Raw genomic sequence first — 17,660 nt, forward strand, 5'->3', positions numbered from 1 at the left:
TCTAGCATACAGTTTTAAATTGCTTATATTTATTTAAGATTGTTCCTTCTACCAGTTTTCATAAAATCTTCAACCAGATTTATAGGTTTCTCCTTATTTCTTTCTGAGGACACTGTGGGCTGGTAGAATCTTATTTCCTGCAAAAATTACTTTATCTCTTTGGTTAGATCATGTTTATTCCTTTTCTTCAGGCTGTTTTATGTATTCCTCCTCATACTTATTTGGGAGGGTGTAATTTTATACATTCGATGCAGAACTTGTCCATATTTGCTCTTCAGAAGATATGTCTTGGTGATTTTTGACTTGTAATTGTAACCTCTGAGAAAATATATAGCCTTTGTGATGATATGAATGATGGTTGGTAAGGATTCAGTTAAAAATCGGGGAAAACACAGGTTCTTGTCTCAACATGTAAAGGGCTCAGTTTAGGGTAAGGAAAGCGTCTCCTGAATTTTTTGTTAGCATACATTGAGATATGATTCCTTTTTATGAATTTTTTTCTTTTAATCAGGAAAAAAAGATATAAAACTCTTTAGAAGATTTTTTTCAACAGTATTTACTCTGATAATTCCCTAACTGCAATGATCCTCAAAGCCTGGAGCTGTAATTATATTGGAGAGGTTTTTTGACTTCAAAATAAAATTTCTAAAGAGTTAGAAATGTTTTGATTAAGCCTGCAGAGTCTAGGATGAGTCTGAATTAGATTAAGCAGTGATTTATTACAGTTAGTTTTAATTCCAGTTCTCTAATTCTGTCCATGTGTTTGTATTTTATGCCATTTAATTGCCACTATTTTTTAAAAGTAATTAACAACACTAATATTTAAATATAAATTTTAATTGTGGTGTTAAAATCAAAACATATTAAAATGGACATAGTTCTTTCCACATTTAGCTCTTTACTAGAAATAATGTTCGTATTTTAAGATTATAGATGAGGGGTGCCTACCTGGCTCAGTAGGTAGAACATCTGACTCTTTATCTTTGGGTCTTGAGTTCAAGCCCCACGTAGGGCATTGAGCCTACTAAGAAAGATTAAAAAGGGGAAAAAAAGATTATAGATGAAATTATACAGATATAACTTTGATTTTTCACAAATGTAGAGTATGTCTTTTGACAGTAACAAAAATTATATTTAAATGCAAGAAAATGTCAGTTATAATAAGCTTTAGTTTTAAATTTCATTTAAGAAAAATCACTGATTTGGAAATTGCTGAGAACATTTGGCATAGTTTGCCCCTATGCATCAACACTATAAATGACAGTGCTTAAGTCATTGAATATCATTTTTACCAACATTTTCATCACTCTAGAATAAAAAAGAATCTCAAGAAATGGCTACTAGAATTGAAAAAGTATTTGTGCAACTATATGTCAGTAACAGAGACATAGAATCCTGGAACCAGTAAAAAATAGAGTGATCATTAAAAAAAAATAGTGTGTGTGATTTCCAAGACATTTTTTTTCTGAGACATTTTTAAATGCAGTTGAACTTTTCTTCTCTCTTTTTGAAGCAGAATTTACACAGAAGCACAGTAGTTAAAGATAACTATTAAATAGTGAAAGATAAGCTATCTTGCAAAAGGTGCAAAAGGGGAATTGAGGCTCCTTGAACAGATTTCCTTTGTCCCCATTTACCACTTACCACCCCAATGTGAAATCCTGGGTGGAATAATCTGACCACAGGTGAGCCCAGTGCCTTTGTGTCATATATAGGATATGACATAATGAGAATGAGTAGCTTCCTTGAGATCTCGGGGCTGGTTAGGGATGTTCCAGGACTAAAAATCAGTAGCAGCTCACAGGGAATCCTCATGATTTTTCTACAATTCCTTTCAGAAAACAGAAGTTAGTTCTCTGGAACTTAAAATTACTTGGTCTATTCATTAATACTTCAAATTCATATGTACATACATAAAAATAAAAAAAATAGGGGCACCTGGGTGGCTCAGTCATTAAGCGTCTGCCTTCGGCTCAGGTCATGATCCTGGAGTCCTGGGATCGAGCCCTCCATCAGGCTCCCTGCTCCGCGGGAAGCCTGCTTCTCCCTCTCCCACTCCCCCTGCTTGTGTTCCCTCTCTCGCTGTGTCTCTCTCTGTCAAATAAATAAATAAAATCTTTAAAAAAATAAAAAATAACACACTGGGTTTGTCTTGGCCCCATTATAACTGATATTATACATAGGTAAGTAACATGAGAACCCCAGTTCCTTGGTGTAACCAAAGATAGAAGAAACTCTTCAGCAATAGTGTACTTCTCCTGGTAGTTAACAAAAATTCTCATCGAAACATAAAACTAGTTAATTTTTTATTTATTTTTTTAAGATTTTTTTAAATTTTATTTTAGAGAGAGGCAGAGAGAGAGAGAGAGAGAGAGAGAGAGAGACAGAGCTGGGGGAGGGTGGGATGGACAGGGAGAGGCAGAGAATCTCAAGCACACTCCATGCTGAGTGTGGAGCCTGAAGCAGGGCTTAATCTCACAATCCTAAGATTACAACCTGAGCCAAAACCAAGAGTTGGACACTTAATTGACTGAGCCACCCAGGTGCCCCTAGTTAATTTAATCTTTAACAAATCTACCATATTCTGTACAAGTCACCATAATCACTGTAAGTCACTATAAGTCACTCTAATCACACATGGTGCTAATTGTTAATTCTTCAGAAATCTGTGACTATACTTCCTGGGCTGCATAAGTTGTACTCACCTTGTTGTCACTCTAATTTGGCCAGTCATGCATTTCCCCCAGGTCATCTTTCTCCTCTGAGTCAGTATTTTCCATGATAATCTGGAGTCTTCCCAGTGTGTCTGTTTTTTGGGGTGGTTTTTTTTTTTTTGAATCCATATTATATTCTATATATACCCTTGGATATTCACAGTTTTCATGAAATATTCTCTCTAAAAATGAAGTAACTTGTCTTCACATACCCTCCCTATCTTGGCATCAGGAAGGAAGGGACAGCCAGCCCCTTGTTAGACTACTGCTTCGAGTCAAGGCCACTGTCATTTTCAGCCTGGGCCTCTGTTCTTAAAAGTACACTCCTTATAAATCTTTCTACACTGAGCAGCCTGAGTATCCTTTTTGTAAATTGGATTATATAAATTCTCTGTTTAAAATTCTCCAAAGATTTCTCTTTGCAGTAAGAATAAAATCCAAGTTGCTAACTTTGGATTTTAAATCTTTGATAATCAGGTGTTTTTACCTCTGTCATTTCCTTGCTTGAAAGCTTGAAAACTCCTTCTCCTTGCTTATTCTGCTAAACTATATATTTATGTTATCTTTAAATACAAAGTCTGCTTTCCTCCAGTTAGTGCACATTAGGAATATTTTCATGATTAAAATGTATAACTTGCTTTGATGAAAATAAGTGCTAAATTATATATTTTTAAAATTCATGATCTTATGTATACTCTCTTCTTCAATATAGATTCTACTGAAAAATCCAAGCTTGAAAAACTTAGTGTATAATGCTATAATTGTTGGAAAAGATGCCTCTGACTTCTCCCTTTCCCAAACAGGGAACATTGTGACAATATCTCCGAAGTAAGTGTTTTTTTCTTTTAAATTTTATTTCACTGAAAATATCAACCCTAGATATTTAGTGTGTATTATAATTATAAAAGCATGGCCTGGATTTGTTTTTAACTGGTATACATATAATGAAAAGATCATCACTCAGACATAGATAAATTATGTATATGTTGCTGAGATTCCTCACCAATTTTGTTAAAATAATTCTAACAACATAAAACAGTTGCTTATTATGTATGCTTTTAATTTTAGTTTATTTTGCATGCATATGGGCCATAGAGATTAGACTATAAGTTTTTTGTTTATGTACTGTAGTTCGGTTTCCCTTAGGAAACTCAAACCAGTGTGTAGATTTTATATAGGTTATATATATCATATATATATAATGTTATTATATGTCATTCTGTTTATATGATATATAGTTGTTTCTGAGCAATGTGCTCATTGTAGAAAATTTAGAAACTATAAAAGTATAAAGAACAAAAAAAATGAAAGACTGATAATCTTACCTTAAAGATACCCTCAGTGTTGCCGTTTTTCTGTATCCCTTCACTGTCATTGTGTTTATATGTGTGGATAGATGCATAGATAGATAAATATAAGCATATATATATATATATATATGCTCCTAAATTATAGTGATTTTCTTTAAAGTTTCATTTCTATATGATTCTGTTCTCATGATGCTTTTCTTTAATGTTTCTACTACTGTCCTACTTTCAAAAATAAAGTACAAATGAAACCCCCAGAAATTAGTCTCGAGAAATTAAACATGAGCATAATATATGACTCTTTCCAGATCAACAAATCCTATTAGATATGTCACTGGTTTTAACGATGGCAAATATTCTTATTACAAAATACAAGGATGATAAGAGGACAGCTATGTTAATATCACAGGGGTTCACAAATTTAATAACCACTAATTGACTTCAGCCAGCTTAAATTTTAGTCATTGCCTTTGCATTCAATTGTTTTTTCCCAGTGCCAAGTGACAGATTATAACTACTAAAGTTACTTCACCTGGTTATCTTTTTAGTTTTTAACTAGACATTAACTTGAGTTGCTCTTCACATTGTAATTATTATTACTTCTAGCATATCAAATGCAGAAATAATTGGAAATCAGGGCCATTTTAATTGCATTTAAAATACCAAGAAACCCAGTTGTAACAGTGCCCTTGGTTTGTGTCATTAGCCTGTGTTTGTTTTCTTCAGTTACTTCTTCATGCTAAGGAGTATATAATTTATAAATTCTGAATATTCGTGGTTGGTACTACATCCAGATTGAACTGAGTGTGAGGAAAACAATTCTCCATTCTCCTGTTTCTATATTATAAGTTAAATGATTAGAATAAAAATCTTTGTAAAAACAACCCACCCATTTTCTAAGTTATACTTATTACATGTCTGTTATAAAACACAACTTTAGTAATACACGTTCATTTGAACATTGTCACAGTCCCATTTTTCTTCCCACAGGACTCTGATAATTGAGATCTGTTCTCTGCCTTTCAAATAGGTTGATACAAGTGAAAAGCACTTACGTTTCTCTCTGCTTTTTTTTACTCATAAACCCAATAACCTCTTCCAGTATTTCAGAGCTCTCATTAAGTGGAAATATTTCCTAACAATCACACTAAGCCTCTGATATTTTAGCTTAATATCACATTTCAGTTAACAAAATTAACATTTATAGTCTTTATTATAAATGTAAAACCTGTACATCGTTATAAGTTTGTTACAGAAAAGTATAAAGAAGAAACAGAATCACCTAGAACCCCATCAGATAAGCACAGTTAATTCATCAGTTCATTTCCTTTTAGTCTTTTTATATGCACAAGTATGTTTATTATAGCATATGGCTAGTTAAATATTTACAAAATAAATGCATTATATGTAAATATTAAAACAATGCTTATTAAATATTTGCTACGTACAAAATCTATATAACATGCACTTTGTGTACCTTTTCATATTTAATCATCCTAACAGCCATATTAGTGTCCTCATTTTCCAAAAGAAGACACTGAGCAGAGACCTTAAATCATTTGCCCAATTTTCCCTGCTATTAAGTGGTTAAGCGGTGATTCAAAACCAGCCAATCTAAATCCATTGTTGTCACTTTTATTCAGTTGACACCTGTACATATTGTGTGTTTGTGTGTGTGTGTGTGTGTGTGTATCACATGCATACAAAGCCCTTGGCATTCAATAAAATGTGGCTTTGACTATTTGTAAGCAATCGTGAAGATTCATGACATGTAATTGTATCATTTTTTGCTTCTCCAGGAGCTGGTTTGTGAGAATATTTCACTTGGGTACTTGTGAACAGTACTTCCTATTAACTTCTCAGCGGTGTGCCTATTTTACTCTTTATACACCATTGCACCACTTATAGTCTATATAAATATAGACATATTTATAAATATTAGCTTCTTGAGGTTTTGATACATATCATGTGAACATTAATCGACCATATATTCATGTATACCTACTCACACATGTAATCATGAGTACATATATTCATATTTTGACCATATTACACATATACCTATATTCTTGTTTTCAACTTATCTTTTTTTAATCAAAATTTAACTTATTCATGCTTAACAAGTCCAAATATGCAGAGGAGTTTAAAATGAAAAGCAAGTCCCTCTCCCCTCAAATCTGTCTCTAGAAATCCATTTCTTGAGCCACCTACTTTTCACTCCCTCATTTATGTCTCATTTTAGTTCTTCCAGTGGTTACCTCCAAAATCAAAGTAATCTATATTATCTTTGCCACTATTTTGGTTATACCAACTTCAGAAATAATTTGTTGATATATAGCTATAATATTTAATGATCTAGTTTACATCTCCAGATTTATTGCCCTCCCTCCAAACATCACCAGTTTTATCTTCTACTTAGTACTTTTCCAAGAGTGACAATCTATTTTATAAATGTTTCTTACACCATCAGTATAAAAAGTATCTTTTGACTCGTTTTTTAAATTGAGAAAATCAATAAATTGAGATCACTAAAGAAGTGCATATAGTCCTTGATGTCTCTTTCCTTCAAGTATACCATTTCTAGAGCACTTTACCTTTTCCTCCAAATTGGACTGATTGCTTTCCAGACCGACTGAAGAGATGTCAATAGTGCACATTTTTTTTAAGATATTATTTATTCATTTGAGAGAGAGAGAGAGATAGCATGAGTTGGGGGAAAAGCAGAGGGAAAGAAAAGCAGACTCCCTGCTGATCAGGGAGTCCAATGTGCCACTCGATCCCAGAACCCCGGGATTATGACCTGAGCTGAAAGCAGACGCTTAACCCCCTGAGCCACCCAGGTACCCCAGTATTGGACATTTTTTATTTCTCTTTGGATAGAAACTGTTATCTCTCTCTTTCTTAATCTACTTACTTATTTACTTAAAAATCCTTATGAAACATAATAAAAAATATGAGAGGTAAATTTTCCAAGATTTTTCATTTTTAAGCATGTCTTTTTACTACCCTTACCCTTGATTTATATTTTGCTTGGTTTATTATGCTAAGTTGAAAAGATTTTTCCTCATAACTCTTAAGGTAATTGTTACCCTGCCTCATAGTATTCAGTATTTGTGATGAGAAAGTCTACTATAATTCTGTTTTCCAACACCTCTAGAAGATTTTAGGATCTTCCATTGTGTTCTGATACTGTTCCAGAATGCATCAAGGAGGGTGTTTTTTTATTCACCATTTGGGTACACAGTGATTCCTTTAACTATGAAGTTGTTTTTCATAAGCCCTGGCAAATTAAATTATTTCTTTCATAATTCTCTCCCATCTATTTTCTCATTTCTCATTTTCCAACCTGTAGTTGTTGGATATTGAACCTGTTCATTGTATCCTATATTATCACTAGTATTTTTTTATCTTTGATTTTTCTTCTTTTTATCAACAAGCCTTCTTTTCCAAGTGTTTCCTTTAGGGGAGAGGGGCAAAGAGAGGGAGAGAAAATGAGAATCTCATATATACATATATATATGTTAAGAATACTTTCATTTTTATTGAGTATCTCTTTCATAGCATCCTGTTCTTAAATTGGGGTTATCTTCATAAATGTCTCTGATTTTTTATGTATTCAACTCTTACCTAAATATTTTTATTTTCTTTTAGGTCAATTGTTAATGTTTATTTTGTTTTCAGTGTTTCATGTTTAAGGATTTACTCTAATGCCTTGTGGTACTTGTTTAGCCATTCATCGGTAATAATATGGCAATAGAAAATATATTGTTGTTCTGTGTATACACACAAACTTTTACCTTAGGGTGAAAAACATTCTGCTTTTAGGCCCAATTGCCCAGCATACTGCACTGGCCTTGAGGACAGTGAAATTGTCTGAACCCTGTCTTGCCCTCCATGCAGGTGGGCATTTCTAGAAATGGCCTCTCCTGGAGTCTCCAGGCCAGCTTTGTTTCCTTCATTAACCTCTGTTCAGATGCTCATTGATAGCTTCTTCCAACAATCAGCTTTTAAAAAAATCTCTTTCTTATCAGTTTAATGAGATTTCTCTTAGGTGATAAATCTGGGCTTCAGATGCCATTGTCTAGAACCCTACTGTCATGTCATTTAACAATTAAATGCTGGGCTTTGATGTTGCCATGTACTGCTCTAGGATCCAGCCTCATTTTTCTTATTCAGAAAATGAGGATTGGGCACCTGGGTGGCTCAGTTGGTTAAGCTTCCGACTCTTGGTTTTGGCTCAGGTCATGATCTCAGGGTCATGAGATCGAGGCCTATGTCAATCTCCCTGCTCAGCGTGGAGTCTACTTGTCCCTCACTCTCTCCCTGCTCCTCCTCCTCTCTTTCTTTCTCTCTCATAAATAAAAAAAAAAGTAAAACGAGGATTGGAATATTTACCCAAAGTTTTGTCAGTAATAAATGTAATTAAATAGGCAAAACACCTAGTACTGTAACTAGAACACAGAGGAAGCAATAAGTATTTGTCCCCTTCCCCCATCCCAGTTCGAAGTGCTGGTTATTCATAGATGAAAATATATTAACACTACTCACAAGTGTTTGCAGTCTAGCAGAGTGTCCTACAAGCAAATTCACAATGAGGATATAACTTGATAACTGTTTTATTTGTATTGTGTGTATAGAACTAGAGAAAAATGGAAAAAAAGCACTTAAGTATTCTTGGGGTAACCATGGACGTGTTTCCAGAAGAGATAATGTTTAATTCTTAGTATATATGGAAAACAATTATTTCCTTTTCTAGATGTATTTTATTTTGTAGGCTTGAATACTATTATTTGATGGTTCTTTAAGCATCTTTTTAGCTAGACTAAGTAATTTCATATTTTTGTTTTTACAAATAGGGTTCAGAAAATATTTTGTTTTCTTTAAAAAATGACAGCATTATCATTATCAGATATTATATAATTATCTATGTGTACCACATCCTTAGAGTCTGTCTAAATCATGATTAATAATGGCTCTTTCTGACAGCTGTGGATTTAAATTCCAAGCCATATCATTTATATAGAAAAGATTAAACAAGTACATCAACATATAAACAAACGTTTACTTTTGCATCTAATTTGATGACTAAATTTAGCTATAACCATAGAGTTACTACATAAAAGTAAAAGTATACTTTTGGAAGAACATTCTGTTTCTTTTTCTCCTCATTAGTCTCATTGAGCCATATGGGCACTGACATTGACTAATATGTTATAAATTATTTTCCATCTTTTCCAAAAGCTGAGTTGAAGTGCCTTACAAGAGACATGTAATATCATGATATTTTTTAATGAGAGGGAGGCAATTGAAACAAAAAGAAAATAAAATAAAAGGAAGAAAATTAAGATGATGCCTCTAATTATACACATTTTTAGAGACCTAGGACACTTACCTAAGTGGACCACCCATTTGATTCTGAACTTCTTAATACATTCAGGAAGGGATCCTTGTCATTTACATGCCTCAATATGACTACAAAATTTCAAAAGGAACAACTATATTCAAGAGAGGCTCAAATCTTCATGGTCCTTAAACCAGCCATTGATCTCATAAAAAGGATATTTTATTTAAAATATGTTTCATAGGATTTAAGTATAGGTCCATAAATTCATTTATTAAGTGCATGTTATTTAGATTGTGGTCATCCTCATACACCTTTTTAAAATCAGCTTCCATGGAGAGCCAATCTCCAAGCAAGTCCTATTGATTTTACCAAATATATCTTAAATTTGACATCTTTCTTCCTATCACCTACTCCACATTAAGTTTAATGTACCATCATCTTTAAACTAAGTGTAGTTTAAATAGACTACTAAAAGATTTCTCTGCAATCCATCCTCTATCTTAGAATGGTAACAATTTTTTAAATGTAAATTTGCTTACATCACTCCTCTGCTTAAAATATTCCCATAGCTTCCCATTACCATTAAGATATAGGATGATTATCTCAACATGTGGCCTTTCATAGCTGGCTCTTGGATATATCTGTATCACTAACACTCTTGCTCTCTAAACTTCAGTACCACTGGCCTTTGGTAAGTTCTTCAAACACTTAATTCCTCCTACCAGAGACCTTGGATACTTCTTTCCTCCCCTGCTCATTCTGGCTAACTCGTTCTTGTCCTTTATATCCCACCTAGCACATCCCTTCCTCTGACCCTTCAGACTATACCACACTCTCTGTTACATGCTCTCATACCACTTCCTAGCACATACATAATTCGTAATTTTCAAATTTATTTTGTGATGACAAAATTAACATCTGGCCTGCCCTATAGAATGTAAGATCCAGGAGATCAGGAATACTGTGGGTTTCTTTCTAATTACTATATCCCAAAATCTAAAACAGTGCCTGGGACATTATAAATTCTCTCAAAATTGAATGAATGAATGAATGAATGAATGAATGAATGACTTGATCTAATGATGAATTTTAGAATATCTAGAAAAATCCTAAGTCACTCACAGGTATCCTAACACAGAGTTTGAGCCTATATACCCTGAAAAAGATCTCAAGGTCAAATATTCTTTGTTCTTAATTAAAGTCATGAGCTTTTATAATGACCAACAAAATATCCCTTTGCACAGATTGAGGAGATTTGTGATGGCATATCTGAGTAAAAACCATCCCCACTCCTGCTACGTATGAGTTGTAATTTTCCCTAAAAAGCAGTTTTGAGAGTATTTCTATTGATTTTGAAAGTCCTTAATTCACTTTACTTTTTGCTGCTCCATAGACTTACCCATTCATCATTAATTCCACAAGGATTTGGGGGAAGTTAATTCAAAGTTGGACACTGAGAGAATCTATTCCAATCTCCATTTCCACATATGGGCATCCTAGGAGAAGGCAGTAGGTGATAGTTTGCACAAAGGACTAACTGTGATAACTATGCTAAAAGCCAGAGCAAAAGCAAAGGTAAAATTTCCCCGAGATTTTTTACCCACAGCTGTGTCAAGGCAAGGCAAGTCTGAAAGATTTAGCCAGTTAAGAAACACTGAGCCCATTTTTTTTTTAATTCGAGGACTTCATTACTTAATAAACAGTGAAAACAGAAGTTATCAAAAGGGCCAGATCCCCATGTCCCTTGTGCAGGTTAATACCACAACAAAAGGGCTTTTGTTGATGAATGCATCATGCCTGGTAGGACACCCTGTTGTTGACAGCCAATTTCATGCTACAACTAAGCAGTTTTATAGCCTGTAACTCTCCCCTGAAGGGGGCTAGGTAGTAACCCTCCTACTGCTTCAGAATGTAGGAGGCAGGGGCGCCTGGGTGGCTCAGTCGTTAAGCATCTGCCTTCGGCTCACGTCATGATCCCAGCGTCCTGGAATCGAGCCCCGCATCGGGCTCCCTGCTCAGCGCGAAGCCTGCTTCTCCCTCTCCCACTCCCACTGCTTGTGTTCCCTCTCTCGCTGTCTCTCTCTGTTAAATAAATAAATAAAATCTTTAAAAAAAAAAAAAGAATGTAGGAGGCAATGAGAAACTGATGATACCCTCTCAGGCGAGGTAGGGAGGCAGGTGAGAAAGGTTCTTTTAACAGCTCTTCATGTGCCTCTATGCTCTTCTGTTATGGGAGGATCAAAGGCTTTCTGCCAAGACTTTATCCACTGCAGTTAAGCCTTGTATATGTGGCCTATGCGTTGGCATGCCAAGTTGCCAGGATGCCATGGTGTAGTCATTTCCCTACAAACGGGTAAGTTCAATCTCCTCCAAGTCCATAGACTCCTTATCGTTTTACTGTGTTTTAGACTAGAAAGTTGAAGTTTAAGAGAGATGGATGTGGCTTTGTGTTTTCCTTCTTTTATTTATGTGTTTCTCTCAAAAATCCTGCTACTTATATACCATTATTTTGATTCCAGATTTAAATTTTATTTTCAACCATGGCATTAAGTATTTTTTGAATTCTTAGTCATTCTCATTTTTTTCTCTACGTGACAAAAAAAAAAAACAGTGATATGATATGATGTTCATCTAAACAGTAGCACAGAATGTCCTATGAATTTCACACAAAAATACCCACGTGATTTCCTGCGGCTAAATGGAAATCCATTACTTGGTAAATTATATGTACATTTGAAGGGAACTGTAGGTTTTACAGATTGGATCAAGATGTTTCAACTGATGACAGTAACTGGATTGTAGGCTTGCTGGGATCTGCAGCGGTCTTCAATTTTATTGTAGAAGTGAGTATATTGCAGAGTGTAGGCCCTGGGCACGTGATCTACACTGAAGACCTACTTGTTGTGCCTTTTTAATAAAATATTTCTTCTTTTATCTTTTACTAAATAGAAACCAAATTGCTATCACTCTGAAATTCACCAGTCGCTTCCTTCATCCTGCTGAAGCTTCACTGCTATTAATTTCAAAACCTAAGCATGCAATAGGAGGGACTACAATGACTTTTGCTCTTAAGGGTGAAGTCCTCAGTTTTAAAGCCATTGTAAGTAAATTTTACCTATTTCGTGTGTCTTCTCTTCTCAGGCCATGGAGTGTCCCAAGCACAGCTGTTCCTCCAAGTTTTCTCTCAATACAGCTCCTGTTCTTTGAGAGCCTGTGTACAGACACACGTGCACATAATTACATTTGCACAATTCTTGGCTTCTGTGTCTCTGGTATTCTTGCTGTGATACTCTTTCTGTGGAAACAATTCTTCAATTTTATAAGAGGATTTGCTTGTATTGAGTCTTCCTTTAAGGTCAGATTTTTAGGATTATGTTTGTTCTTTTCATAATGGAGTCATTCGCTATACACATAGCAACTTATATTCCCTTCCGCTGTGGAGACTTGTGATTTAAGGTAAAGCAGTCCCTGGGCTTCTGTCTGTGTTTTTGTTTGAATTAAGGGTTGGTGGTTTATGCAGCAAAGAAAATGTTTCTCTTCTCTGATAGGAACATTCATCAATTTATCTTGAGTGCCCCCTGGATCAAATCCACTCTAAAGATAATGCTAAGACTGGCATTTATTGAGAGGCGATAACGTGCCAGACAGAATTCGGTTTATATCTCAAAGGGTGGGGGAGAAGGATTTTTAAATCTCTATAAAATAGTTGTGATATTGCTGTCATTGACTTTTTATAGCTGTTATTTTGTCTAAATATTATTTTATACCATGGATGTATGGTAAAGAAGAAGTAAACTTGTTATGTCGCCAGATTTCCGTATGGATTATAAAGAATTTATAAAGAATTATAAAGAATTTGGGGTGTGCAGTGGCATGAGTAGGAAAAAAAGAGATTGACTCCAGTAATGGCCAGTTGTGTGAGGAGAGCATTAAGTTGCTCACATGGACAGACTGATTTACAAGGTACAGACACCCAGAACAGGAAGCGGACATTTGATTATCACTGAGATGTGTGTCGTGATCTTCAGATTTCCTCTTGAATAATAAATTCTTACACTTCCCAACCCTCTCACAGGAATTCTCCAAAATAAAACATTGCTTTGCCATATGTGTCTCTAGACATGGATGATTTTAGTTTGTCATTTACATGGTTCTGGGGCAGAAAACCTGACACCTGAAGTTCATGCAGTCTGTTTACTTCTCCATCTGGCTACTCATGGTTTTAGTAATCCAGGGAGTGGGCTGGATAATAATGGAGAAATGAAATAAGATAATAACATGATCAGTCTAAGAATGTAGAATTCCTAGAATCTTATCTTCCATGCAAGTCCTTCGGGTAATTCGAAGTTTTAATTTTAGATGTGTGCTTTTATTACAGTACAAATAATGTCACTGTGGCCACCGCATTGTAAACAAGGCATGCCACACTCATACGCAGATATTCATGCACTCACAGAGCTATGCATGTGCACATACATACACCTTGCTTCTTCCTTATGTCATGTATATTAGGTATAGGTATGATTGATTAATTTTCGAATGTGAAATCATACTCAGTCATTAACAAAACCAATATTAAGGAAATCAGTTTAAGAGACACTGTTGTGACAAATAATTCAGTAATGTGGTAAAATCTATTTCTGTCCTTCCCACCCAGATTTTAGCAGTACACTATTTGTGGGACAAGGGAGACTGCATAAATTAATATCAGTGTAATATTTCAGTGTACTATTTTTTAGGTACTTTAAGTTTGTATATTACAATTCAGGTTATTCTTTTTTGTTACTTTCATATAGAATTATTATTATTATTATTATTATTTTTTACTTTAGGAAGTTTTACGTTGCAAATCTCCATGTTATAAATGGAAAGAAATTAATGTGAATGTTAAAAATCCCTTCCATACTGCTGGGGACTTCAGGTACGTTAATATAACATTTTCATATAATTTCTTTGCCATTAATCATATCCAATCTTAAGGTGAATAATTTTTTTCAACATGAACCGTTTTGAGGAGAAATTTTATGTGTTTACATTACAATAAATTTATGAACATCATCAGATAAAACAGAACAAATAATTAAGATAAATCAAGTTTTCTTAAAATGCTATTTGATCTATTTAAAGCTAAGAGTGAGCATATCAAATTTATGAATTTTGTCTATGAGCTTTCTGTTTGTTGAGCTATTCTAATCTTTTAAGTTTTAAAAATGTATAATTAATAGACTTTTTTACTTCTAATTTTATTCCATCTATTAATTTCTGAAAGTAAAATCCTGATTCAAGCAGAACATGCATTTTAACTTAAGGCATCATGATTAATTAAAACTGTACATTTACCATGTAGGGGCACCTGGGTGGCTCAGTCGTTAAGCGTCTGCCTTCGGCTCAGGTCATGATCCCGGGGTCCTGGGATTGAGCCCCGCCTTGGGCTCCCTGCTCTGCGGGAAGCCTGCTTCTCCCTCTCCCACTCCCCCTGCTTGTGTTCCCTCTCACGCTGTCTCTCTCTCTCTCAAATAAATAAGTAAAATCTTTAAAAAACAAAGAAACTGTACATTAACCATGAATTTGTGCATCTTGAGATTTAACAACAACAATAACAACAACACAGGTTTGAGATGAAAATAAAATGCTCAAGTATTATTTAAAGTCACAATAGACAAATATCTTTATAAACTTATATATTGACGGAGAAAACAGTCAGGGACACCCATGTATTGCTTCAATTATGCACTGTTTCCCTCGGCTTTAGAAATCAGATCCTCACAACGATACTTGTGTTGAGACTAGAAGCTGTATGTATGCTTATTATTTTAGTATTTGATAATATCCAGTTTTTAAAATCACTGTATTCCTAGGCTTTTGGTAGTTTCTTATTAATAATCATTTATTATTGATAAAACAAATTTTTTGTTAAAATAGTTATTGGTGAATTTATGGTTCCTATGTTCATGTAAGGGAGAGTTTCATTTACTGTAATTTTATTAAAGTGTTATATCAGAATGCAAGGAACAACAAAAAAAGTCAGAATATGTAGCATTAATCCAGTATTAAACTATGCCCTTAAATGAACCAAATGACTGACTCCAGTTCTTCAGAGGAAATCAAGATCAAACACAATTAGTCTTATATTCTAGTGGTAGAGCTGAAAGGAAATCTCAAAGTTCCAGGAATTGGTAGACTATTATAGTTTTATGTCTTTCAAAAAATCATAATATTTTATTGTTCCTTTATGGTTTATCTCAGGTTGACTTAAAATTCAATTGGAGTTGGTGCATGATTTGTTTGGTAGAGGACAAGGCTCCTTCCGCCTTTGTATAAATGTGGCCCTCAAACTTAGGCAATGGGCATGTAAACTCAAAATTTTAAAACCAATTACAAAATTTGTAAAATCAATATTTTACAACAGACATGTGTTTTAAAATTAAAAAAAATACAACAGAAAAGAAAGGAAATTTAATTGCCAATTCATTCTTCTGGAGATTTTTTTTATGTTATGAATACCATAACAATAAGTGAACTAGCTTTTAATGTTACACTTAAAAAATGAGAATTATTAACAATCTAATATGAAACATACTTTAAAACAGAATTGTCCATATATTTTCCCCAAAATTATATGCAGTGCAGTGACCAGATCTGATCACTTTTTAATCAAAATTTAACACTACTTTTAACAAAAATGGCAACCCAACCTAGATTTAACAGAGACAGGATTCACCCACATGCCTCTATCTACCAGATTAGTGGTTCTCAAATTCCTCTTTTGCAGAATGCAACTATTTCTTGCTATATAATGCTTTTTTATATAAGATTTGATTTCCTAGTATTTTGTTGAAAGATTTTACATTTATAATCGTAGGGTTTAATGGTATAATTCCCTTTTCTAGTGATGACTGTATCTGTTTTTTTGTGTCATTAATACTAGCCTCTGAGAATGATTTGGGAACTGATTCCTTCTATTCTGGTTTTTTTTTTTTTTTTTTTTTTGGAAGAGTTTGTGAAGTATTGGTATTAATTCTTTTAATCTTCAGTAGAATTCACAACTAAAGCCGTCTGGGTCTGAGCTTTGCTTTATGGGAAGTTCATTTCATTACTAGTTCTCTATTTGTTATAGGCCTAATCAGATATTTATTTCTTCTTTTAATCAGTTTTGATAGTTTGTGTCATTCTAGGAATTTGTACATTTCCTCCACATTATCTAATTTGTTGGCACAGACGTTTTCATAGTATTCTCTCAGAATCCTTTGATCTTCTTTCCTTTATTCTTGATCAGTCTAGGTAAACATTTGTCAGTGTTATTGATCTTTTCGAAGAACATTTTTTCTGGTTTTCTTGATATTCTCTATTATTTATTGAGGTAGAATTGACATATAAAAAAACTGCACATGTTTAATGTATACAATTTGATGAGTTTGGGCATATGCATGCAACCATAATACTATCACCACAATTAAGGTAATATACATATCTGTCACTTCCAAAAGTTTCTTTGTGTTACTTTTTTTTTTTTTTTTTTTGGTGGTAAGAATATTTAGCATGAGACTTACCCTCTTAACACTCTTTTTTTTTTTTTTTTAAAGATGTTATTTATTTATTTATTTGACAGAGAGAGAGAACAAGTAGGCAGAGAGGCAGGCAGAAGGAGAGGGAGAAGCAGGCTCCCCGCCGAGCAGGGAGCCCAATGCAGGGCTCGATCCCAGGACCCTGGGATCATGACCTGAGCCAAAGGCAGCCGCTTAACTGACTGAGCCACCCAGGGGCCCTCCCTCTTAACACTCTTAACAGATGTTTAAGCACACAGTACCATGTTGTTAACTCTGTTGTATATCACATCTCTAGGACTTACTCATCTTGCATAACTGAAACTTTATATAACAACTCTCCATTTCATCCTAGTACCAGTTGTTAGCAACCACCATTCTCTTCTCTGCCTTTGGAGTTTGACTATTTTAGATACTTCATATAAATGGAATCATACAGTATTTGTCCTTCTGAGACTGGCTTATTTCACTTAGCATAATGTCCCCAAGTTTCGAACATGTTGTCACATATTGCAGGATTTCCTTCTTTTTTAAAGCTGACTAGTCTTCCACTGTAATATATACACACACCACATTTTCTTTACTCATTTGTCTGTTGATGGACATTTGGGTTCTTTGGATTGTTTCCATATCTTGGCTATTGTGAACAATGCTGCAGTGAGCATGAGAGTAAAGATATCTTTTTGAGATCCAGATTTCAGTTTTGTTGGATAAATACCCAGAAGTCGAAGAGCTGGACCACATGGTAGTT

General features: G+C 34.3%; 1 protein-coding gene across 1 annotated transcript in view; it reads left to right on the top strand.

Annotated features, from left to right (window-relative positions):
- Nucleotides 1-17,660, top strand: part of CFAP47 (cilia and flagella associated protein 47) — a 495,620-nt gene that overhangs the window by 229,432 nt on the left and 248,528 nt on the right. Inside the window, exons 37-39 of the mRNA XM_045873173.1 lie at nt 3,427-3,542; nt 12,315-12,465; nt 14,198-14,286. Of these exons, the coding sequence (XP_045729129.1) occupies nt 3,427-3,542; nt 12,315-12,465; nt 14,198-14,286 (356 nt within the window). The remainder of the gene's footprint in view (nt 1-3,426; nt 3,543-12,314; nt 12,466-14,197; nt 14,287-17,660) is intronic.

The sequence above is a fragment of the Mirounga angustirostris genome, unplaced genomic scaffold (genome assembly GCF_029215605.1).
Source record: "Mirounga angustirostris isolate CCGP_5_RB_7025 unplaced genomic scaffold, mMirAng1.0.hap1 SCAF_11, whole genome shotgun sequence".
In the NCBI taxonomy this organism is placed as follows: Eukaryota; Metazoa; Chordata; class Mammalia; order Carnivora; family Phocidae; genus Mirounga; species Mirounga angustirostris.